The sequence below is a fragment of the Ictidomys tridecemlineatus genome, chromosome 9, assembly GCF_052094955.1.
Source record: "Ictidomys tridecemlineatus isolate mIctTri1 chromosome 9, mIctTri1.hap1, whole genome shotgun sequence".
NCBI lineage: Eukaryota > Metazoa > Chordata > Mammalia > Rodentia > Sciuridae > Ictidomys > Ictidomys tridecemlineatus.
Genome location: NC_135485.1, coordinates 70,638,747 through 70,664,877, shown reverse-complemented (window position 1 = coordinate 70,664,877; position 26,131 = coordinate 70,638,747). Strand labels below are relative to the sequence as shown.

General features: G+C 36.2%; 1 protein-coding gene across 1 annotated transcript in view; it reads left to right on the top strand.

The window, feature by feature from the left end:
• Positions 1 to 11,266: 11,266 nt before the first annotated feature.
• LOC101960085 (broad substrate specificity ATP-binding cassette transporter ABCG2) overlaps positions 11,267 to 26,131 on the top strand; it is a 41,921-nt gene continuing 27,056 nt past the window's right edge. The window contains 5 exon segments of the mRNA XM_078020730.1: positions 11,267 to 11,457; positions 15,307 to 15,366; positions 15,955 to 16,069; positions 16,630 to 16,782; positions 25,726 to 25,862. Of these exon segments, the coding sequence (XP_077876856.1) occupies positions 11,267 to 11,457; positions 15,307 to 15,366; positions 15,955 to 16,069; positions 16,630 to 16,782; positions 25,726 to 25,862 (656 nt within the window).

The window sequence follows — 26,131 nt, the reverse complement described above, 5'->3', positions numbered from 1 at the left end:
GTGCAAAAGTGTTCCATTTTCTCTGCATCCTCTCCAACATTTATTATTGTTTGTACTCAAAATGACTATCATTTTGATTAGACTTGGGTGAAATCTCAAGGTAGTTTGAATTTACATTCCCTAATTGCTAATGATTTTGCACCTTTTTTTTGTTGTTGTTGGCCATTTTTTTTTCTTCTTTTTAGAAGTGTCTCTGTAGCTCATTTGCCCATTTATTGACTGGATTATTTTGGTTTTTGTTGTTGTTTTTGTGTTAAGTTTAGCGAGTTCTTTATACATTATTCCTCTGTCAGAAGCATAGCTAGCAAAGATTTTTCCCCATTTTCTAGGTTCTATCTTCATATACTTGTTTCCTTTGCTGTGCAGGATCTTTTTAAATGATGCTATCCCATTTATTAACTCTTGACATTATTTTCTAAGCTTTAAAGTCCTATTGAGGAATTCATTGTTAGTGTCTATATTGCTAGAGTGTTGACCTTACATTTTCTTCTAGAAATTGCATCGTTCCTGGTCTAATTTTTATATTGTTTTATTCATGTTTAATTGATTTTCATGTGGGACAAGAGATAAGAGTCTAATTTTTTCTTCTATATATGGGCTACCCGTTTTCCTAGCACTGTTTGCTAAAAAAGCTGTCTTTTCTCCCATGTATGTTTTTGGCACCTTTGTCAAAAAAAGATCAGGTTACTGCATCTGAGTAAGTTTGTATCTGTGTCTTCAAGTCTGTACTATTGGTCTATATGTCTGTTCTTAGGGCAATTATTTTTGAGGAAAGTGTCTGTGTGTGTTGCCTGAGGATGCAGAGGGGACTTAGAAATGACAATGGACAGCACTCTCAGTTCTGTCCATAACGCATGGAGTAGTGCATATTCTAAGTGCACTTTCTGAGATGGCTTATTGTAGTTGTAACTGTCTTTATACTAAGAGTGACAGTATACACTTGGACACTAAGACCCTGTGGTCCATATGTTACCACTTGATGGCTGGGTTTTATTTGTAGATAAATCTAAATTTTATAGAGGAATAAGTGGGCCTCCCCTTCCATCCTTCCTTCCTTCCTTCCTTCTTTTTTTTTTACTCTTATTTTTAAGTAGGAGTAGACTGGAGATATAGTAGGAGTAGGCTGGAGATATACCTCAGTTGGTAGAGTGCTTGCCTTGCATGTACAAGACCCTGGGTTCAATCCCCAGTACCACAAAAAAGAAAGAAAGAAAACCTATAGAATAGTAAACATGTAACCAGTAACATCATCATTTACCATTGAGTATTATGTATGGTACATAACTTTCCATGCTATACTTTTATGACAGAAGTATTGTAAGTTATTTATACCAGCAACACCCAAAATTTAATGAGTAGTGCACTTGCTAGAACAGCTGCCATGATGTTGACAACAGATGACAGCTTTCATGTCACTGGGCAACAGGGATTTTCCAGCTCTGTTATAATCTTATGGGAACATCACGGAAGCAGTCTATTGTTGAACAAGATGTCTATGGCTGTAGTTTTTATATTCAATTACACACACTTGATTGATCCCGTTGGTGAGTTGATCTAGTTTGTTGCTGATTTTATGCCACTAGATCTGTCCATTTCTAACACTCAATAGGAGACTGACAAGAGTGAATATCTGATTTTGAGCTACACATTTAATTTATATACAGAGAGGAAATATTTGGTGGATCATATTCAAAGTTAGTAGTGTAGTAGTTGTTTAAGCCTGGGATGGGTGATAAGTACAGGGAGAAATTGCTATTCAACCTTCTGCTCAAATCCTGGTGTCTATGAATAAGTTTGTTCTTTACAAGAAGGGAATGAAGTCTGTACTTGGTCAGAAACCCTCCTTAACCATTTTATTGATCAACACCTCAATGTCTTGGGTTTGTGACTGGAAAGATCTTGCTTATGTTTAAGCAGGGTCTGGCTTGAATTTAGTTCTTAGGCTCAGCTGGCACTAGATAATACACTTCATTTTATCCAGGAGGTGAAACAGAAGTTTCTAGAAGGTAATAAATCTGAAGATCTTGTAGCTGTAGCTGTCCTTACACTAAATGTGACAGTACACACTTGGACACTAAGACCCTGTGGTCCATATGCTACTGTTTTATAGCTGGATTTTATTTGAAGATAAATACATGATGCCATGTCCCACTGAAGCCACTGGAGGTGAGAGTCTTACAAAGAAAGAGGAAGGACAGACTGAGAGGTTTATCTACCCTCTCACAGAAGGTCTAAACAGTACAGTGGGGTCAGCTTGGTGAAGAGAGGAGACAAAGGGTGAGGACTCCCCAGGGCATCTGCCAGTGTTGTCCTCCTGACTCCCACAGACACACACTCCCCCATGTCTTGATACCTACTCCTCTTGTTTGGATTCATAGGAGCCTCTCCATTGGATTCCTTTTAAATTTGCATGAGTTTTTCTCTAGTTTCCATAGGACATAAAGTCAACTGTTATTATGTATTATACTTATTCTGTTTCCTAAAGTGATAATGGGATGTGTGAGGCAGGGTATTGACGTATTTTTGGAACAAGTTAAGATCATATAGGACCCTCACAAATCCTCTGTTTGGACCACAGAGTCCTTGCTTTGGGAATGATATTCTCCTCCTCTTGAAGTTTTGTGCCTTCCCCACCTGTACCCTCATTTTCTTGTGGGCCAGGAGAGAGTGCTACAGGTGGTGTGTTCTTGGTGTGTTGTGTCTGATAAATCTGGCGCTATTTCTGTTCTTGGAGTTTCTAAGTGGTGTTACACAGGGGCAGCACATACAGAGATAAAGAAGTCTTCCAAGTTCTCTCATAGGCAACAGAGGAGGGATTGAGAACAGTGTCCCCATGCTGGCTTTTTGGTTGTTAGAGTAGTCATTTATATGATCTCCTTACTTCATCCTTACCCTGATAAAAGTAAGAGTGGTCCTTTTAAATATAGTTAAATCATGGCATTCCTTCACTCAGAATTTTGTGCTACCCTCAATGTCATTCCCAGTCCAAGTCAAATTCCTCATGGTGGTCGGTAATGATATCTGCCTGAGCTCTCCTTCCTTTGACCTTATCACCTGTCTTCTTGCCCTCCTTCACTCTTCAGGCCCTCTGGCCTTTTTGCTGGTTCCTTACACTAGTGCTTAGAAGAGCACTGTTCCTCCAGAAAACCACCCTCAGTGACTTCTCAATAGCATCATTAGAGAGTACTTTCCTAACCCCCTGTCCTACATCAGTCTCTTATGTAGCTGGGATTTAGAGGTTTGCACCACCATGTCTAGCTTGAATTCTTTATTTTAATCTTTTTTTTAAAGATGTGGTTATTAGGTGATAATCTGTTTTCCTTAACATATTACTACTGTAATTAAAACTACCTTTTAATGTCAATGTTTAATAACTCCAGTCTGGATTACCTGTGGGTCTTCTTTTATGTTCTCATTTTTGGAACTTTAGCTACTATATCTGACATACTTGAAAATTTGAATGAGGATATCTTTTGTTTTTCTTTGTATTGTTAATCTGGGGCCCTTAACCAGTGAGCCACATCCACATTCCATTTTATTTTATTTTTTTTATTTTGAGACGATGTTCTTGCTGTGCTACTTAGGGCCTCACTAAATTCCTAAGCTGGCTTTGAACTTAAAATTCTCCTTCCTTAGTCTCTCTTTATTTTTTAATTGTTGGTTGTTCAAAACATTACATAGTTCTTGATATATCATATTTCACATTTTGATTCAAGTGGGTTATGAACTCCCATTTTTACCCTGTATACAGCTTGTAGAATCACATCAGTTACACATCCATTGATTTACATATTGAAATACTCATGTCTGTTGTATTCTGCTACCTTTCCTATCCTATACTATCCCCCCTCCACTCCCCTCCCCTCCCATCTTCTTTCTCTACCCCCTCTACTGTAATTCATTCCTCCCCCTTGTATTATTTTTTCCCTTTCCCCTCACTTCCTCTTGTATGTAATTTTGTATAACCCTGAGGGTCTCCTTCCATTTCCATACAATTTCCCTTCTCTCTCCCTTTCCCTCCCACCTCTCATCCTTGTTTAATGTTGGTCTTCTTCTCATGCTCTTCTTCCCTAGTCTGTTCTTAGTTACTCTCTTTATATCAAAGAAGACATTTGGCATTTGTTTTTTAGGGCTTGGCTACCTTCACTTAGCATAATCTGCTCTAATGCCATCCATTTCCCTCCAAATTCTATGATTTTGCCATTTTTTAATGCAGAGTAATACTCCATTGTGTATAAATGCCACATTGTTTTTATCCATTCGTCTATTGAAGGGCATCTAGGTTGGTTCCACAGTCTTGCTATTGTGAATTGTGCTGCTATGAACATTGATGTAGCAGTGTCCCTGTAGCATGCTCTTTTTAGGTCTTTAGGGAATAGACCCAGAAGGGGAATAGCTGGGTCAAATGGTGGTTCCATTCCCAGCTTTCCCAGGAATCTCCATACTGCTTTCCAAATTGGCTGCACCCATTGGCAGTCCCACCAGCAGTGTACAAGATGACCCTTTTCTCCACATCCTCTCCAGCACTTGTTGTTGTTTGACTTCCTAATGGCTGCCAATCTTACTGGAGTGAGATGGTATCTTAGGGTGGTTTTGATTTGCATTTCTCTGACTGCTAGAGATGGTGAGCATTTTTCCATGTACTTGTTGATTGATTGTATGTCCTCCTCTGAGAAGTGTCTGTTCAGGTTCTTGGCCCATTTGTTGATTGGGTTATTTGTTATCTTATTGTCTAATTTTTTGAGTTCTTTGTGTACTCTGGATATTAGGGCTCTATCTGAAGTGTGAGGAGTAAAGATTTGTTCCCATGATGTAGGCTCCCTATTTACCTCTCTTATTGTTTATTTTGCTGCAAAGAAACTTTTTAGTTTGAGTAAGTCCCATTTGTTGATTCTAGATGTTAACTCTTGTGCTATGGGTGTCCTATTGAGGAATTTGGAGCCCGACCCCACAGTATGTAGGTCGTAGCCAACTTTTTCTTTTATCAGATGCCATGTCTCTGATTTGATATCAAGCTCCTTGATCCATTTTGAGTTAACTTTTGTGCATGGCGAGAGAAAGAGATTCAGTTTCATTTTGTTGCATATGGATTTCCAGTTTTCCCAGCATCATTTGTTGAAGATGCTATCCTTCCTCCATTGCATGCTTTTAGCCCCTTTATCAAATATAAGAAAGTTTTAGTTTTGTGGGTTGGTTTCTGTGTCCTCTATTCTGTACCATTGGTCCACGCGCCTGTTTTGGTACCAGTACCATGCTGTTTTTGTTACTATTGCTCTGTAGTATAGTTTGAAATCTGGTATTGTCATACCACCTGATTCACACTTCTTGCTTAGCATTGTTTTTGCTTTTCTTGGTCTTTTATTCTTCCATATGAATTTCATGATTGCTTTCTCTATTTCTACAAGAAATGCCATTGGGATTTTGATTGGCATTGCATTAAACCTATAGAGAACTTTTGGTAATATCGCCATTTTGATGATGTTAGTTCTGCCTATCCTTGAACAGGGTATATTTTTTCATCTTCTAAGATCTTCTTCAATTTCTCTCTTTAGGGTTCTGTAGTTTTCATTGTATAAGTCTTTCACCTCTTTTGTTAGGTTGATTCCCAAGTATTTTATTCTTTTTGAGGATATTGTGAACGGAGTGGTTGTCCTCATTTTCATTTCAGAGGATTTGTTGCTGATATACAGGAATGCCTTTGATTTATGTGTGTTGATTTTATATCCTGCCACTTTGCTGAATTCATTTATTAGCTCTAATAGTTTCTTTGTAGACCCTTTTGGGTCTGCTAGGTATAGAATCATGTCATCCGCAAATAGTGATAATTTAAGTTCTTCTTTTCCTATTTTTATGCCTTTAATTTCTTTTGTATGTCTAATTGCTCTGGCTAGTATTTCAAGGACTAAATTAAATAGAAGTGGTGAGAGAGGGCATCCCTGTCTTGTTCCAGATTTTAGAGGGAATGCCTTCAACTTTAATCCATTCAGAATGATGCTAGCCTGAGGCTTAGCATAGATTGCTTTTACAATGTTGAGGTATATTCCTGTTATCCCTAGTTTTTCAAGAGTTTTGAACATAAAGGGATGCTGTACTTTGTCGAATGCTTTTTCCGCATCTATTGAGATGATCATATGGTTCTTATTTTTAAGTCTATTGATGTGGTGAATAACATTTATTGATTTCCGTATATTGAACCAGCCTTGCATCACAGGGATGAATCCTACTTGATCATGGTGCACAATTTTTTTGATATGCTTTTGTATCAGATTCACCAGAATTTTATTGAGGATTTTTGCATCTCGGTTCATTAGAGATATTGGTAAGTAGTTTTCTTTCTTTGAAGTGTCTTTGTCTGGTTTCGGAATTAGGGTGATGTTGGCCTCGTAGAATGAATTTGAAAGTTCTCCCTCTTTTTCTATTTCCTGAAATAGCTTGAAAAGTATTGGTATTAGTTCCTCTTTAAAGGTTTTGTAGAACTCTGCTGTATACCCATCCGGTCCTGGGCTTTTCTTAGATGGTAATCTTTTGATGGTTTCTTCTATTTCCTCAGTTGATATTGGTCTGTTTAGGTTGTCTATATCCTCCTGACTCAATCTGGGCAGATTATATGACTTACGAAATTTATCCATGCCTTCACTATCTTCTATTTTATTGGAGTATAGGGATTCAAAATAATTTCTGATTATCTTCTGTATTTCTAAAGTGTCTGTTGTGATATTGCCTTTTTCATCCTGTATGCTATTAATTTGAGTTCTCTCTCTTCTTCTCTTCACTAGCATGGCTAAGGGTCTGTCAATTTTATTTATTTTTTCAAAGAACCAACTTTTAGTTTTGTCAATTTTTTCAATTGTTTCTTTTGTTTCGATTTCATTAATTTCAGCTCTGATTTTAATTATTTCTTGCCTTCTACTTTTTTTGCTGTTGTTTTGCTTTTTTTTTCCAGGATTTTGAGATGAAGTATGAGATCATTTATTTGTTGGTTTTTTTCTTTTTTTAAGGAATGAACTCCAAGCAATGAATTTTCCTCTTAGAACTGCTTTCAATGTGTCCCATAGATTCCGATATGTTGTGTCTGTGTTTTTATTTAACTCTAAGAATTTTTTAATTTCCTCCTTGATGTCTTATAAAACCCATTGATCATTCAGTAACCTATTGTTCATTCTCCAAGTGATCCATGATTTTTCCTTCCTTGTTTTTTTTTTGTTGATTTTCAGTTTCATTCCATTATGATCAGATAAGATGCATGGTATTTTCTCTACTCATTTATATTGTCTAAGAGTTGCCCTGTGACATAATATATGATCTATTTTTGAGAAGGATCCATGTGCTGCTGAGAAAAAAGTGTAACTGCTTGATGTTGGGTGGCATATTCTATATATGTCAATTAAGTCTAGTTTGTTAATTGTGTTATTGAGTTCTATAGTTTCCTTATTCAACTTTTGTTTGTTAGAACTGTCCAGTGGTGAGAGAGGTGTGTTGAAGACTCCCATGATTATTGTATGGTGGTCTATTAGACTCTTGAACTTGAGAAGAGTTTGCTTGATGAAAATAGCAGCACCATTGTTTGGAGCATATATATTTATGATTGTTATGTCTTGTTGGTGTATGATTCCCTTGAGCAGTATGTAGTGTCCCTCTTTATCCCTTTTGATTAACTGTGGCTTGAAATCTATTTTATTTGATATGAGTATGGACACTTCTACTTGTTTCTGCAGTCCATATGAGTGATATGATTTTTCCCAACCTTTCACCTTCAGTCTATGTATATCTTTTCCTATCAAATGCATCTCCTGTAGGCAGCATATTGTTGGGTCTTGTTTTGTGATCCATTCAACTAGCCTGTGTCTCTTAATTGGTGAGTTTAAGCCATTAACATTTAGGGTTATTATTGAGATATGGTTTGTTCTTCCAGCCATATTTGTTTATTAATGCTACTAAACCTGATTTGTTTTCCTCTTTGATTATTTCCCCCCTTTACTGTCCTACCTTCCACTGTTGGTTTTCATTGTTGTTTTCCATTTCCTCTTCCTGTAATGTTTTGCCAAGGATTTTTTGAAGAGATGGTTTTCTAGCTGCAAATTCTTTTAACTTTTGTTTATCATGGAAGGTTTTAATTTCATCTTCCATCCTGAAGCTTAATTTCGCCGGATACACGATTCTTGGTTGGAATCCATTTTCTTTTAGTGTTTGAAATATGTTATTCCAGGATCTTCTAGCTTTCAGAGTCTGTGTTGAGAGATCAGCTGTTATCCTGATTGGTTTACCCCTAAATGTAATCTGCTTCCTTTCTCTTGTAGCTTTTAAAATTCTCTCCTTATTCTGTATGTTGGACATCTTCATTATAATGTGTCTAGGTGTGGATCTCTTATGATTTTGCACATTCGGTGTCCTCTAGGCTTCTAGGATTTGGGATTCTGTCTCATTCTTCAAGTCTGGGAAGTTTTCTCATATTATTTCACTGAATAGATTGTTTATTCCTTTGGTTTGGAGCTCTGTGCCTTCCTGTATCCCAATGACTCTTAAGTTTGGTCTTTTAATATTATCCCATAATTCTTGGATGTTCTGCTCATGGTTTCTTAGCAGACTTGCTGAGCTGTCTTTGTTCTTTTCAAGTTGAAATACTTTGTCTTCATTGTCTGATGTTCTATCTTCTAAGTCATCTACTCTGCTGGTAGTATTCTCAATTGAGTTTTTAAGTTGGTTTATTGCTTCCTGCATTTCTAGGATTTCTATTTGTTTGTTTTTTATTTCCTCTATCTCCCTGTGAAATTGATCTTTTACTTCCTGGATTTGTTTATGTAGTTCCTTGTCAATGTGATCTTTCATTGTCTGATTTTGCTGTCTCATGTCTTCCTTGAGACTCCAGATCATCTGAAGCATGTATATCCTGAACTCTTTATCTGACATTCCATCTGTTGCAGCTATTACCTCTTCTAAAGTTGACTTGACCTGCATTGCTTGTGGTCCTTTCTTTCCTTGTCTTTTCATACTGCTCATGTTTCTTTCTGCTTGGTGAAACTGTTGTGTTTTTGAAATTTTCTCTCTATTTATTTATATTGCTCTTGTATAGTTGAAAAATCTCCCTTGCAGGGCAGGTAGTGGCTGTGATCCTCCTCCAATTGGGGTGATCTGTCTACCACGCTGGCGGGCCGCTAGGTCTGCTCTCCCGGTCGGTCGAAGGTCCGCCTACCCAGCAGGCACGTGGGGCAGCTCTGTCACTCCGCAGGTTGCTGGGCCTAACCTTCCGGTGAGTCGCAGGTCCGCCTACCTTGCAGGTGCGGGGGGAGGGGGCGGCTCCGCCCCTCAGCAGGCTGCTGGGCCTGATCTGCTGGTGGTCACAGTCCTGCCTACCTTGCAGGCACTGGGGGAGGGGGCGGACCTGCCCCTCAGCAGGCCGCTGGACCTGTCCTGCTGGTGGGTCTCAGGTCTGCCTACCCTGCAGGCACGTGGGGCAGCTCTGTCACTCCGCAGGTTGCTGGGCCTGACCTGCCCGTTGGTCGCAGGTCCGCCTACCTTCCTTCCTTAGTCTATTAAGTTGCTAAGATCAAAAATATGTGCCACTCCATCTGGGTGATGATATCTTTTTAAGAGTGATGACCTAGATTGAGCAGAGAATGGTCTCTTTTGGGTTTTCCTGTATTCTCAGGACATAATTTTCTGAGATCTCGAAAGCTTGGTTTTCTAGGAATCCTCACCTTTACTGGCTCACCATTCCAAATTTTGTCTCCCTGGATGAAAGACTGTTGAGATATTTGCTCAGATATACTAGGGGCTTCCTGGACAATGCCTCTAGCAGCTTATTTCTGCTTGGCTCCTGAGTGGTGCCCTGTGTGTAAAAGTTTGAATTTGCAAACCCCAAAGAGGAAAAGGCACAGGTTTCTGGGATTTCCCATTGCTGTTCCTTGCTTGCTAGGATTTTCTGCATGGAGGCCTACATACCTGGCATACACCAAGGATTTCTGAGTGGCAGGCAACTTCTCTTGTGCTAGGCATGTGAGCAACAGAACTTTTACCCTGTAGGCATAGCCCTGGGCATGAGGTCATGTGTTGCAATCCCCGTGCTTCCTCCATGGTCCACTCCTCAATTGGTCACTGCAAGGACAGGTAGCAGAAATTGCATTGGTAGCTGCCTGTAATCTGCTTAGCTACTGCCTGAGTATATATACATGGTAACTGTGCAATAAAATCAGATCTGTTTCCTGCTTGGTCTCCAGAGGTCGTGATTAGCAATTCTGCAGTCACACTCTCCTCTACCCTGTTCTGTGGATCTACTCGCTGGATGAGAGAGAGCCCACACAATTTTGGTTCCTCCAGTTCCATTGGCTTTCTTGCTCTCATCAGAGAACTCTTCACACACTCCTTCTCATGTTCTCTCTGCTTCTATGGTTGTTCTCGAGAGGATGATTAGTTTGGAGCAGCTAGTCCACCATAGGCAAAGATAAAGTTCTTCATGAATGTCTTTGGCTTTTAAAAATGAGGGCTAGGATTATTGCAGTTAGCACTTAAAACCAATTTAACAAGCTTAGTTCAGCCACAGGTCGAATTCTGATTAAATACTTTAAGGGAACTTTTGTAATTTCTGTAATGAAATATTTTTAACTTAATATTTGCTTTTGCTCTAAAGCTTTGAACTGCTTAACTATTGGTTTGATTTAGTTCATAATTTTTATATGTTTGTGCATGAAGGAAATAATAATGTCATTGCAAAAGAATGTTGGCGTTTACCTACTTTGCTGATTGAAGGTGCACAACAACCAAAGTTGTACAACTATAAATTCAGAGAAATCTCTCCCCCCCCAGAATGCTAGAATAAGTTCCTTTTGGTAGTAAAAATATTATAAACACTAACATTAAACAAATACAACCACTGAATGATGCTCCTCTAGGCTCTTCCTGAATTGAGGTTGTATCATATTATGATTTTCAAGCCAGACAAAACTAATAATTATTTACATTTTTCTGCCTTCCTGGGTTTTGAATAATTTTCATACTGTTTAATTATTAGGACACCTTAATTTGGGAATGTGACATCTAATTGGAGTGCAGGTAATCTAGTTCGGATCTGCCTCCCATTATAGGTTCTAAAGTTCTTTTTATCACAGTGATGTGGGGTCTTCTTTACAAAGGAACCTACTCACTGCAGCACAATTTAAAGGATCCTCATTTAAATGTGTTCATATGTTGTTATCTAGTGTTTAAAATTTGATTTACATGGACTATCAACTTACAAATGCTTTTCTTTCTACAGAAAGACAGAACTATCCAGATGTCTTCCAGTAATGAACTGTGTTCAATTTCCATGTCCCAAAGAAACTCTGATGACCTCCCTGAGACAACTTCCAGTGATAAGAAAGGGCCTGTGTTGAGTTTTCACAATGTCTCTTATCATGTAAAAGAGAAGAAAGGCTTTCCATTTGATCAGAAAACAACTGAGGAAAAAGAACTATGGAATATCAAGTATGTGCATGAACTTTTTAAAAGACAACTATATTGACCAACAATGAATACAGGTCTTGGATATTGTGTTCAAGACTGTGTACAGACATATTAAGATATGCTTTCACATATTTTGGCTAAACTAGGACTGAAATGATTGAATCATCTTTAAGTGTATGTTTAGTTTGAAAAGAACTGAACTGACACACCATTTCTAAAAATGATTGTAAAACGTATATCAATATTTATTTAAGAAACTGAACAATTAATAGGTCTTTAGTTTTTCATGGGTAAGCCTTGTGTTTGGGTGGAAGGATGCCTGTATCATTGTTTTTTAATCTTGGGTATATAATTGTAACTCTGAACTTTCCAAACTATGAAGTACAATGTGCTGTCTGAAACAGATGCATTTTAGGTACCTGTGCACTTTATATTCTTTATAGTGTAGAAGCAAGAAGGTTAAAATGCTAGTATATTGTGAAAGTACTTTTCTTTTCAAACATACCTGGGTTAAATGAATGGTTGCGTTAAAATTGTCTCTTTATGATAGTTATAATTGTTCTATAATAATTTACTTATCACTTATTATAATAAAGACAGGTAGAACATATTTAAATATAAGATGTAAGTTAATTGAAGTTATATAGTTAAAGTACAGAGTAATAAGAATTTATAATCTTAAATCAACTATTTTTTATTTGTTCTAATTAGAACAATTTTACGTGACAGTAGAATTTTGCATTTTGACACATCATATGGAAATAGAGTATATCCTCTCATTCTTCTGGGTGTATATGATGTGGAATAACACCAGTCATGGAATCATAAATGCACATAGGGCAGGGTAATAATGTCCAATTCATTTTACTAACCTTCTGACCCCTGTATCTTCTCCCTTCCCTTCACTCCCCTCTGCCTAGTCCACTCTATTTTTCCCTAGCCCCCACTTCCTTATTGTAAATTAGCATTCACATACCTAAGAAAACATTCAGCCTTTGTTTTTTCTGGGATTGGCTTATTTTGCTTAACATGATATTCTCTAGCTCCACCCATTTACCAGCAAGTGCCACAATTTCATTCTTCGTTAAGGCTGAGTAATATACCATTGTATATATATACCATATTTTTTTATCCATTCATCTGTTGAAGGGCACCTACGTTGGTTCCATAGTTTAGCTATTGTGAATTGGGCTGCTATAAATGTTGATGTGGTTGTGTTACTGTAGTATGATGATTTTAATTCATTTGGGAATAAATAATTATATTTTTAAAGTACATGGCAATTATGATTTTTATTCTTTTCATCTCACAACAAATTCAGAACTCAAAGTGCAATGTTGAAATGGGATCTAGAGTAGGAGGGCAATGAGTATTTCTATGTAACCTATCACTACCACATGTACCTCTGTGAGTTCAGATACTGACCTTTATGGGTATCAACTTTTTTCTGATATTTGTGAGTCTCTGATTCCCATATATGATGTTAGTATGTGAATTTGGCTTTGCATAGATACCATCACTATAAGTTCTGTTTGTGTCCTAAGGGAAAAATTTTTCCTAAACAAAGCAAAAACTTTTTCCTGGCTCCCCAAGGCTGGAGAGTGGTTATAAAAGAGTACTTTGACTCAATGTGGCTGCAGATCTATATGGAATTAGACATTCATTCTGTTTTCTAGATATTTTTATGTGACTTTATACTTCTTTGTTAATGCCAGCAACTCCCTTCAGATCAAGGAAGTGATAAGGTAGCATAGAAAATGTTGAGGCATGGGTGGAAAAGAAATGGTGAGGATCTGAGGGCTGGTTGGGCTGAGGCCTTGACTGTATTAGGATGGGATCTCTGTCCATGCAGCAACACCTGCTATCTTGCCTACTTCTTGTCTCTGTCGTGTTGGTTTAGGAAATCCTGACTAGGAGAATAAGGAGAGAAATGGTGGATAACGGGCTTTGATCTTTTACTACATTAGATAGACTTGACATATGAAAAGCTAACGAGCCTTTGTGAATATAGTAATTAAAATATGTTTGTCCCTACAGATTTTGTGATGAAAGAAGTGATTGTACCATGCTTTGAATATGTGCAGGTTGAATAGATATAAAATACACTCTGTGTGAGGGTTCATTTACCTTGCTTATCCTTTCCAGCTACCTCAATGGATATGGAATTAGCTACTGCTCCACACTGGAACTGTGGCATTTGGGAAACTACACTACTACCATTTTCTGAAACACTGGGTTTAGTGTCAAAGAAAACCAAACAGTGGTATCTGTGAAATACTTTGCCTTTACATATTTACATTTGGTTTTGGTTGAATCATTGAGGATGGCTTGATCTTTCCTTGAGTATATATCTTAAAAACCTGGGAAGTTTTCCAGGCACTAAATGAAGACTTAGGGAATGAGAAGGCTTTTCCTACTAATTTTAGAAGCAGTTTCTAGGTAGATATGAATAAAGAAGATCATTAGGAACTATATACAAATGCACTTTGAGAGTGTACCCAAGCATTTTTAATTTGGGAGTTTGCTAATGATTGAACCCAAGACTTTATACATGCTAGCATTGATGTTGACCCCCAGATGTACCCAGTCATTTGTGTATCTTTACACTGGGGGAGGAAGGTTTCCAAAAGAATAAGAATTTTCTGTGTCACATCTTGTTCCTGGTTTATCACACTCTCATTATATTAGTTCAGTCATTGAGTGAGTTGTTCCTAGTTAAAAAGCAAAGTGAAAGGTACATTTAACCTCAGCCCCCAGCTGCCCTAGTATCATTGTGAGACAAATTAGGTGGCACCAGCCATGAATGCCAAAGTCCTAGTGGTGTGAGTGCTGTGGGGCACTGGAGCACACATTTTGAGGTACCTAACAGTTCTAAAGAGAGACTGGCATAGACACCAGTGTTCTGAATGGGCTAAGTCAGACTGCTCTTTGATCATTCCTGTGCATCTGCAATGTCCCTGCCCTTAGTTCTTCTTCCTCCAGTTAATTTTCTTAGTAGTTTTACCTCTTATATTTAGGAAAAAATTCAGCCTCTTTGACTTCATTTTGGGTCTTAGCACAGTCAACACTGCCATCATCACCCCCTTCTTCTCTATCTGAATACTCACTACCCTCACATACACACTTAATTAGATTGAAGCACAATTGTGTCTGTTTTGTGCCTGCACATCCCCAAATGACATCCATGCTAGAGGGATGTCTCCTAATTCTACACAGATCATTTTCCAGTCCATTTATCAGATCCTGAACAAAGCAGTAAATCATCTATCCTAGGGCATGTTTTGCTTTTTTAATTGGTAAGGTGTTTTTCTCAAATGTGAAGAACAGGTGATAGTTTCTTATACTCTAGAGTGCTTCATTCCAGTCTTTTATTTTTATTTAAGATGTATTGATTCTTTTGTTCTGATTAGATTTTAAAAGTGAGAACACTACTCCTGATAGTCTACAAATCATTGATTAATTAATTGTGTGTTTCTTGACTGGGAAACAGGCCAGGGAATTTGAAGAGGCTGATCATCAAGCATTATTCAGAAGCTGTTTAAGAGGAGTAAGAGGAATGGAGATTATTTACAAGAATTTCACAGATTGTTGATATAGAATGTGTCATTTCTATTTAGGGATTAGTGGCTTCATAAATAAATGAAAGGGATTTTCAAGGATCTGAGGCTTTTCTTTCATAGGTCTTGACTAGTGATTCATATCCTATGTATACTAGACTATTTTTAACCAATTATTTTTTTCCTTAAAATTTGATTCTTGTTATATGTCTGCAATTTCATTAGCCTTCAATAATATATCTAATGTAGCCCCTAAAGCTATAGAACTCTTTAAAAAGTAAAATAATAAATCAGTATGTTTTTGTGTTTACAGTGTGATCATGAAACCTGGCCTTAATGCCATCGTGGGACACCAAGGTGGAGGCAAATCATTGTGAGTATAACAGAAAGCACAAATAAGTCTTTTGGTGCTGTTTCTGTGTGCTTTTACAAATCACATGCATTTTCTTTTCATGTCTGCTTTTGTCTTGTGGATAATGTGCATTTGGACTCTTATGGTTTTGATCCTAGGACCAGAAATTCTTATTAAGTTCAGCATTACAAACACAGCATGATAAAGCAATTAGCACAAAGCAGTTGACCTCATTATGAGATAATGAGAAAGGAAAATAAGGGAATAATATTAAAAGTGTAGATAAGGAGCTGAAGGTCTCAGTGGGACTTACCTCAGAGGTAAAGGCTCCTATTGCTTGGGTTGGATCCATAAAGGTGAGGGTCACTTGGAAGATCTGTACGGGATAAGCCAATGATATCCTGCTTTAATGTTTTTTGGCTTTCTTATACCACATGATAAAGGAAAGTAAGAATTTGTGTATTTGCGTACATGTACACACATATGTTAAACCACAGAATATTTTGGCTAGTTCACTTTCTAACCTGAACAGAATTTGGATTCAGAATAGGTGAGAGATGTGACCTTTGTAGTGAGGAAAAATCTCACAACATGTGTGTCCTTTTATAGGTTATTAGATATCTTAGCTGCAAGGAAAGAACCAAGAGTATTATATGAAAATGTTTGGGTACATGAAGTACCTCACCCTGACAATTTCCAATGCAATTCAGGATATGTGGTACAGGTAAGTATGAGTAGGTTTTCCTTTTAGGTTTCCCCTGTTTCTATATGGGCAAGAGCCTTGGCTTGTAGTATACCATGCTTCCAATTGAACATGCTTAAGGAACCAATCTTATTTACACCAAATTTACATCATCTCCCTTAAGACTGACAAAGAGGTTAAGGAGAGGAAGAAAGGATCTGGAATATGAACCTGTAGGCAATGGTAACAATTCTAACTTTGAATCATTTCCAAAGGGTCTACTGTTGCCCTTTTGCCCTTCCTTCACTTCTCTTTTTCTCCTAAAAGATGCCCCTGTCAAATCCTCATATAAAGTATTCTGGAAGTGCTTAGTAGTCACCATAATCACCTGTGCTCCATCTGGGTGTGAAGGTAGGGAAGGAAAATTATTCCCTGGGCTCTGAAGCTTTGTGGAGTCACTGAAATGTTTAGAGTTGAAAGTTCACCATTACCTAGAAATTTTCCATGGGTTTGTTATTTCTGTGAACAAACTTAAACATTCACTGGAGTGATGGTCTTAGAAAAGACTCAGTATGACTCATTGAAAGTACATTTTCCTTCAGGATGATATCGTAATGAGCACCCTGACAGTGAGAGAAAACATGTGGTTCTCAGCTTCTCTTCGACTTCCAACAACTATGTCAAAGAAGAGAAAAAATAAGCGAATCAAAAAGGTCATTGAAAAGTTAGGTCTCTGTGAAGTGGCAGATTCCAAAGTAATGTGAAAATTACTGACAGATTCATAACCAGGAAAGAGGACTTCCCTGTGTGGGCAATATGACCTTAATCAGAAGTTTCCTAAAATGTGTGTGGTCAAAACTGGCTGCTTTCTGTAGTGATAAAAAGAAGTGTCCAGATTCCATCTTTAAAGGGGTAAATTAAGTGAAGAAATAATCTTAACCGTGGTCTAATCCTGGGGTGGAATTGGTCTATGTGGAGAGAGCCCACCCTCATTGCTCAAAAACACAGATCATTTGATGTCTTTGCACTTTTCTTGTTGTTGTTTATTTCTTTCCTTTTTTACTTTTCTTCCCCTTTCTTCTTCTGGGGGACATTGTTGTATTGTTTTCTGAAATCACTTCTGTGTTTCATAAATGACAAGAATTCAAGGATTTTTTTAAATGGGTTCTTTTTAGTTGCACATGACACTACAATTCATTTTGACATAATTAGAAAAGCATGGAATATAGTTTGTTCTGGTTCAGTCCCCAGTGCTTTCGCTTCCCCTTCTAACCTCCCTGCCCTGTATCCTTCCCTCTACTCTACTGAGACTTCAGCTATTTACTTATAGTTTTTTAAAATTAATGTCTTTTGGATTTACATGATGGGAGGATTTACTGTTGTTTATTCATATAGGCACATAGGAAAGTTTGGTCAGACTCATTCCACTGTCTCTCCTTATCTCACCCCTCCTTCTCCTCTTCATCCTCCTTTGTCTATCTCACTGAACTTTCTTCTCATTTTCTTATTTTGGATTAGCTTCCACATATCAGAGAAAACATTTGAACCTAAGCTTCGTGGGACAGGTTACTTTCATTTAGCATGATAGACTTCTGTTCCATCCATTTACTGGCAAATGGCATAATGTCATTCTTTATGGTTTAGTAAAACTCCATTTCATATTTGTACCACATTATTTTTTCCTGCCCAATTATCTCTTGATGGGCACCTAGTTTGATTCCATAACTTGGCTATTGTGAATTGTGCTGTTATAAACACTGATGTGACTTTATCACTATAGTATATGATTTTAATGTTTTGGACATATCAATGAGTGGGCTAACTGGGTGAAAGGATACTTTCATTTCTAGTATTTAAAAGGATCTCCACACTGCTTTCCAGAGTGGTTGCACTAATTTTTAGTCCCACCAACAATGTATGAATGTACCTTTCTCCACATCCTAATCAACATTTATGGTTACTTGTATTCTTTTTTTTTTTTTTTTTTAAGAGAGTGAGAGAAGGGCGGCGGGATGGGGGGGAAGAGAGAGAGAACTTTCAACATTTATTTTTTAGTTTTTTGTGGACACAACATCTTTGTATGTGGTGCTGAGGATCAAACCTGGGCCACATGCATAGCAGGCAAGCACGCTACCGCTTGAGCCACATCCCCAGCCCCTTACTTGTATTCTTGATAATTGCCACTCTAACTAGATCAAGAAGAAATCTCAATGTAGTTTTAATTTGCATTTCCTTGATTAGCAGATATTAAACACTTTTCATGTATTGATCGATAGTTTGTATTTCTCCTTTTGAAAAGTATCTGTTTAACTTCTTTGCCCACTTACTAATTTGTTCATTTATTTATTTAGTGTTAATTTTTTTTTAATTCTTGTATATTCTGGATATCAATGCTCTGAGAAGCAGATAGAAAACATTTTCTCCCATTCTGTAGGTTTTCTCTTCATGCTCTTAATTCTTTCCTCTGCCATTCATAAACTTTATCTTGATGCCATCCCACTTACTGAATTTATTTTATTTCTTGCACTTTAGGAGTCTTATTTAAATAGTCAGTTCCTTTGCTGATTTGTTGGAGTGTTGGGCCTACATTTCCTTTTAGCAGGTGCAGGGTTTCTGGTCTAATTCCTAGGTCTCCAATACAGTTTGAGTTGACATTTTTGCAGGGTGAGAGGTTGGAGTTAAATTTTATTCTATTCCGTATAGATTTCCAGTTTTTCCAGGACCATTGGTTAAAAAGGCTATCTTTTCTCCAACATATGTTTTTGGCACCTTTGTCTAGTATAAGATAATTGTATTATGTGGGTTTGTCTCTGTGTCTTCTATTCTATTCTGTGGTCTTCATACCTGTTTTGGTGCTAGCTGTTTTTATTACAATAGCTTTGTACTATAATTTGAGATCTGATATTGTGATGCCTCCTGCTTTGCTTTTCTAGCCTAGGATTGCTTTGACTATTCTGGGTCTTTTATTTTTCCAAATAAATATTATAAGTGCTTTTTATAGTTCTGTGAAGATTGTCATTGGAATTTTGATGGGATTTGCATTGAATCTGTACATGCTTCTGGTAGAATGCCATTTTGATAATATTAATTCTGCCTATATAAGAATATGAGAGATTTTTCCATCTTCTAAGGTTTTCCTCAATTATTTTCTTTATTTTTTGAGGGGGGAGGGTGGTACCAGGGATTGAACTCAGGAGAACTCAAGAACTTAGCCACATCCCCAGCCCTATTTTGTATTTTATTTAAAGAAAGGGTCTTACTGAATTGCTTACTGCCTCCCTTTTGCTGAGACTGGCTTTGAACTCACAATTCTCCTGCCTCAGCCTCCCAAGCCACCGGGATTACAGGCATGCACCACCGAACCCAGCTATTTTCTTAAGAGTTCTATATTTTTTTTTTAGAGATCCTTCACCACTTTTGTTAGATTTATTCCCAAGTATTTTGAGACTATTGTGAATAGAATAGTCTTTCTAATTTATTTTTAATTGATTCATCATTAGAGTATAGGATTATGATTGATTTACGAGTGTTGATATTATATCCTGTTACATTACTGAATTCACTTATGAGTTCTCAAAATCTCCTGCTGGAGTTATTTGAGTCTTCTAAATATAGTAGTATCGTATCACCAACATACAGAGATAATTTGAATTCTTCTTTTCACATTTGCATTTCTACACATTCCTTCTCTTGCCTGAGTGCTCTGGCTAGAATTTCAAGGACTATTTTGAAAAGGACTTGTGAAAGTGGGCATACTTGCCTTGTTTCTGTTTTTAGAGGAAGTGATTTCAGTTTTACTCCATTCAGTATAATGTTGGCATTGGGTTTGTCATATATAGCATTTTAATGTTCAGTTAAATTTCTTCTGTCTGTAGTTTTTCAAAATGACTGGGTGCTGTACTTTGTCAAATGGTTTATCTGCAGCTATTGATATTATCATGTGATTCTTGTCCTTAAGTCTATTTATATAGCAAATTACACTTATCAGTTTCTGTATGTTGAGCCAAACTTGAGTATCTGGGATAATACCAACTTGATCTTGATGCACTTTTTAATATGTTTTTGTCAACATTGTCAAGATTTTCTAGCTTATTGGGATATAAATTTTCAAAATAGATTCTGTGGTGATTTTTTCTTTTTCATCCTGAATTTTGTTCTTTTTTACCTTCTTTCTTTTTGTTAGTGTTTATCAATCTTGTTTATCCTTTCAAAAAACCAATTCTTTCTTATGTTGATCTCTCTGATCATTTTTTTATTCTCAATTTCATTGATTTCTGCTCTGGTTTTCATTATTTCCTATCTTCTACTGATTTGGTGTTGGTGTATTTGTTCTTGTTTTTCTATGGCCTTGAGATGTAATGATCAATTATTTATTTGGTATCTTTCTATTATTATAATATATGAGCTCATTGCTATGAACTTAGAGATTTTGTTGTATTACTATTCTCATTTACTTATAATTCTTTTTATTTCTCCTCTGATTTCTTCTACTATACATTCATCATTCAAATGTGTAGTATTTAATTTCCTGGTGTTAAAGTGGTTTTTTTAAAAAATATTATCATTGATTTCTAACTTCATTCCTTTATGATCTGATACAATGCAAGGTATTTTCTCTATTTTGCAAAGATTTGCTTTATGATCTAAAACATGGTCTATTTTAGAAAAATTTCCACGTGCTATTGAGAAGAAGAAAGTGAAACCAGTCATTGATTGATGAAATATTTCATGGATGACTATTAGTTCCACTTATTTCATGGATGACTATTAGTTCCACTTATTAATTTTATTTTTTTAATTCTGTAAAATCCTTATTTAGTTTATGTTTGAAGGATCTATACAGTGATGATAAAGGTGTGTTAAAATCACCTAGTATTAGTGTTTTGTTGATTTATAATATTGATTTTATTTTTTAAATCAAAAATTTTGTTTGTTGGATGTATGTAGATGCTCTTTTGTTTGGGGGACTAATAGTTACAATCATTATGTTTTTGATATGCTCCCTTAAGCAGCATGAAGTGACCTTCTTTGTCTCTTCTGATTTATTATGTCTTAATGTCCACATTATCTGATATGAGAAGAGCTGCCCCTGATTGTTCATGAGTAAAATTTGAACGATATGTCTTTTTCATTTTTTCGTCTTCAGTCTGTGGATGTTTTTGCCTGTAAGGTGAGTCTCTTGGAGACAGCATAATGTTGGGTCCTGTTTTTAATTCAATCTGCCAACCTGTGTTTTTTGATTAAAGATTTTCAACCATTTACCTTCAAATTTGTTATTTAGAGATGATTTTCATGCTCATTTTCTTTTATTTTTAATGTTTAAACTGGACTTGATTCTCCTTTGACTATTCTACTAGTACACTTCATTCCTATGCTGCTTATCATTTTTTTCTATCTCCCGGCTTTCCAGGAGCATGATTATCTGCTTATCATTTATTCTTCATTTCCTTTCACAAAATTTTCCTGTGAGTGTATCTTGTAAGTCAGGCTTTCTAATTATAAATTCTATTGGCTCTATTTATCATGGAAGGTTTTTAATTAAATTTCAATTCTGAAGCTTAATTTTGCTTGCTATGGAATTATTGGTTGGCATCAATTTTATTTCAGAGCTTGGTATATATTATTCCAAGTCCTCCTGACTTTCAGGGTATGGGTTGAGAAATGAATTGAAATTTGGATTGGTTTAGCTCTAAATGTGACCAATCATTTTTCTCTTGCAGCTTTTATAATTCTATCCTTATTTTCTATGTTAGGCATTTTCATTATAATGTGTCTTAGAGTGGATCTATTGTGATTTTTCTATAATTGGAATTCTTATGCCTCTTTTATTTGGATTTCTATCTCATTCTTAAGGTTTGAAAATTTATCTAGTATTATTTTATTCAAAAGACTGTGCATCCCTTTAGCTCAAATTTCAGAGCCTTCATGTATCCAAATGAATCTTAAATTTGGTCATTTAATATTATCACATTTTTAAAAATATTTTGTTTATGGTCTCTTAACCTCTTTTCTTTATCATCAGCTTTATTTTCAAGATTATATACTTTGTCTTTGAGGCCTGAAAAATCTATCTTTGAAATAGTTTAATCTATTGATGGTGCTTTTATTTAAGTTTTTAATTTGGTTTCTTGAGTCTTTCATTTCTAACATTTCCATTTGATGCCTTTTCAGAATTTTTTTAATCTTTATTGAAATAATCTTTACTTCTTGTATTTTCTTTCAGTTTCACTTCTTAAATCTTCCTTTAGGTCATAGAACATTTTAACTATGAACTTTCTAAATTATTTCTCTGATATTTCCTCTACTATAGTGTTGATGAAGTCAGTCGAAGCATTATAGGAAATTTGGGGTAGTTTATTCTCTTGCCTTTTCATACTGTTTGTATGTCTACCTTTGTATGGGTATAATTCTCACTTCTTCTTTTAAGGGAGGGACTATTTTGTGAGTTTCTTTCTCTTAAGAGTCCTGGGTAGGTTGAATATCCACATATTGATTTTTAATTTTTTATACTATGTTTGACTTCTACTTATCCCAATATCAGCACTACTTTCGGAGGTGCCACCCTCTTTATTATATTTGCTTCTGTGCCAAGTCTCATGCTGTTCAACCTTATGAGAAACTAAAACTTCTTGCTTTTTGTTTTTTATGGTTCCTCAAATCCAGTGTAAACTTGGAATAAACTTCTGTAATAGGCAAAAAAATGGGTAATTAATTTAGTAAGATTACTATACTTAAATGAGGGCTAAATGGGGGAAAGGAGAAAGATTGGGCAAACGGAGAGGGAAAAGAGATACTGAAAATAAGAAAAAGAGAGTAAAGTTATAAAAGGGTAATTCAGACCCAGATATATAGAGAAATAGATGTTGTATATTTGAAATAGTAGCAGATAAGGTAAGAAGATGAATTAGGGGTAAGAGGAACATTTATCAGCTAGATCTAGAAAAGCAAAGATAGGATTGATTCCAATTAATGCTTTAAACCATTGGATGAAATATTTTCAAATGGGTTGAGGGTACAATGTTAGTTATTGGGTAACAACTATCATTCAAGTTAAAGAGTTATATATATTATCTAAGTTGATGTTAGAGTTGTTTATAGTAAACCATGCTTAGGCAAAGAAAAACCTTGTTGAATTTTGATTTAGATTTCAGTGGAGTTTGGACATTTAGGAAATTACCATCATTCTTTGGCTGTGGATCTGTTCATATTACAGGGGCATAGGAGCCAATTAGCAAGTTGCTGTGAACCTCCTCCAGGCAGTTCCAGTTTGTCAGCTCAGGGGCTTGAAGTTGTCTGCTTGGAGGGTGCAGTGTTGTATATTGGTTGTTTTTATTGTGCATAGGAGTTCAGGATGCAGAATCTGGAGTGTCCCTATAAGTGTCATGGGTCACTGTGTACCTCTTACCCTCTATCAGATCCTTTTAGTGGTGGTGAGGATCCTGGTGACTGACTGAGTGCAGCAACTCTATGAGCACAGGAACTCTGTGTTCTTTGATGCAGCTGTCTAGGTATGGAAAATGCCCATGGTGATTTAAGGGATAACTTTAAGGGGTGGAAGGACTGTGGACTCCAGTTCAGTTTTCTTTTCAGATTTGGTTTTAAGCTATTTGTTCTAAGAATCCTGCTGTTCCTGTCACACTTCAAATTTTGTCTGCCTTTCTACTTGTTTTTAAGTGGGTGAGCTTAAGAGTTTTTCTGCTCCCTCCTTTCTCTTTGTTGCCCCATCCCACTTTACCTATCTGGTTCAGTTTTAGGGTTAGGGGACTCTGTGCTCTTTTTCTACTTCAGTAACCAATCATCAAGTCTCTCCAGGTCTCAAACTTTGTAATATTGCATCTTAAAGCATTTGTTTTGTCACCCAATTCTTAATTCTGCTTTTCCTTCACTACCTCCTTCTGTGTGAGCTGATTGGGACTCACTAATTCTTATGCTGTGATTCACTTTGTTGTAATTGGGCTTCCAAATGATATTTGTTTACCTCTGGAGTTACTTCTAATTTGTGGAGTGATAAAGTTATTTTGTAAAGCCTTTCTTCTTTCTTTCACAGTTTTCTTTTCTCATTCTCTCCAGTCTTTGTTGTTGTTGTTTTTATTTCCAGACTCTTACATCTTTCTCTTTGATTTCTCGTTTGTTTACCTCTTCTCACATAATTGCAAAAGGAAATAAGTACATTTACTTACCGTATCAACACATTATCAATCAACAAAATGTCTCTAAAAAATGTCTCTGTATAATCAGCTGTTTTAAGTTCATATGTTTTTGTCACAATCATGGTATACAATATACAATTGCTTTAGACTCGTGATTGATGAAGATTTAATACAAATCATTTTTTTAAGTTTCCAATTTTTAAGATTTTCTTAATTTTAAAAATCCTTTTTGCTTTGTTTTGTTTTACCGGTAAGTAGATCAACATGGATATAAAGGGAGGATGAAAAAATAGGACAGACATTTGACATTCAGTATCTTGTTGACTTTTTCCTTTGTAAATTATTCATTGTATTCCCCTCTTCAATACTGATTAGCTTGTCAAAAGTTGAATTCCATAAGATTCCACTCCACGACATTGGTCGTAATTTGTTACTTAAAGTAGAGAAAAAATTTAAGAAAAATCTCCTGTAGGGAAAGGTTTCCTAAAACTCCAAGCAATTACATTTTAGTATACTTTTCTTTTAAATGTTTTTATCTATTTAGGGAGATATATAAAATTAACTAGAGTGATAGTAGTGGTAATATCATGTGTAGCACTTTTAATATTAAGCATCAACTCTAGATTTATATTCAAGTGTTTTTATTAGTTTATAATAATTATACAGAATAATAGATTCCATTGTGGCATATTTAAACAAGCATATGACATTTTGATAAAGGTACCCAAATGTCTTTTATAGTTCATTTGTTAATAATACCCAATCAAGGGCCATGAGTAGCATTTGGATATCATCTGTTTGGAGACTCCAAATTCCAGATGTGTTTTCTACTTCCTTCCTCCCCAAAACCTTCTTTCTCTCCTGCATATATATTTACTCATTGCAAAGACTGGGCCAGTTGCCCTGTGGAATGTTCCCTTTTCTGGATTTTTCTGAAAAGATGAATCAGGAATTCCAAGGTAAGTTAAGGTATAGAAAACAACATTTTGGGGAAAAATTATGAAATTGAAAAGAGGCTGAAATGGTATGGTAAAAGTGTACATTCCTGGCTCCAACTTGACTCTCTTTATTAATCCCCTTGGGATTGTTTTGTGGAGGCAGTGTGTCAGTGGGAGGTGGTTAGAAAACACTGAAAGATCGCTATGGATAGTTTCCTCTCCTATCTTAGTAGGGATTTTTTTTTTTTTACGTCAGAGTCATATTTTTTTAGTGTTGTAACTTACTCTCTTAAAACTAAATACTTGACTTGGTGAGGAACACACAGGACTATTAGAGACTGAGCTTTAATAATACATGATTTTACCACTACTATCACTCTAGTTAATTTTATATCATATCAGGTATAGTCACTTGATAACTTTGCCCTGGGCCTCACCTTATGCATATGATAAGAGAAACCTCTCCTTCTCCCAGGTGTCATTTACTTAACATACAGAATAATTAACATAATGAGATAACATGTCTCTATCAAGAATGGTACAGTTTAACTCATCAAATGACAGTGACTATATTCATTCATGTGGATGATGATAATAATTTGTGTTTTAGGTGAAATCTAAAGGAGAAAGAAAAATGATTAGTACAGGAATGGAGCTGATCCTTGATCCTTCCATCTTGTTCCTGGATGAGCCCACAACTTGTTTAGACTGGAACACAGCATATAAGGTCATTAAACTCCTGAAAAGGTAAATGCTATGGCAACATTGTTTTTTAATTTATTTACTATCTGTTCACCTGGTATTTTTGGTGCAGAGGATTCAGAATCTAAAAAAGTGCTCCTCTTGGTTAGTGGAATACAGTCAATAAACAAGAAGCAGTTCAAGAAAGATGAAACGAGCATAGGGAAGGAAGTTCATGTGAAGTTGGGAAGCTTTTAAAATAGCAGAAAGGTCAGGTAAGACCACAAGCATGTGACACATGAGGAGAGAGAGAGAGAGAGAGAGAGAGAGAGAGA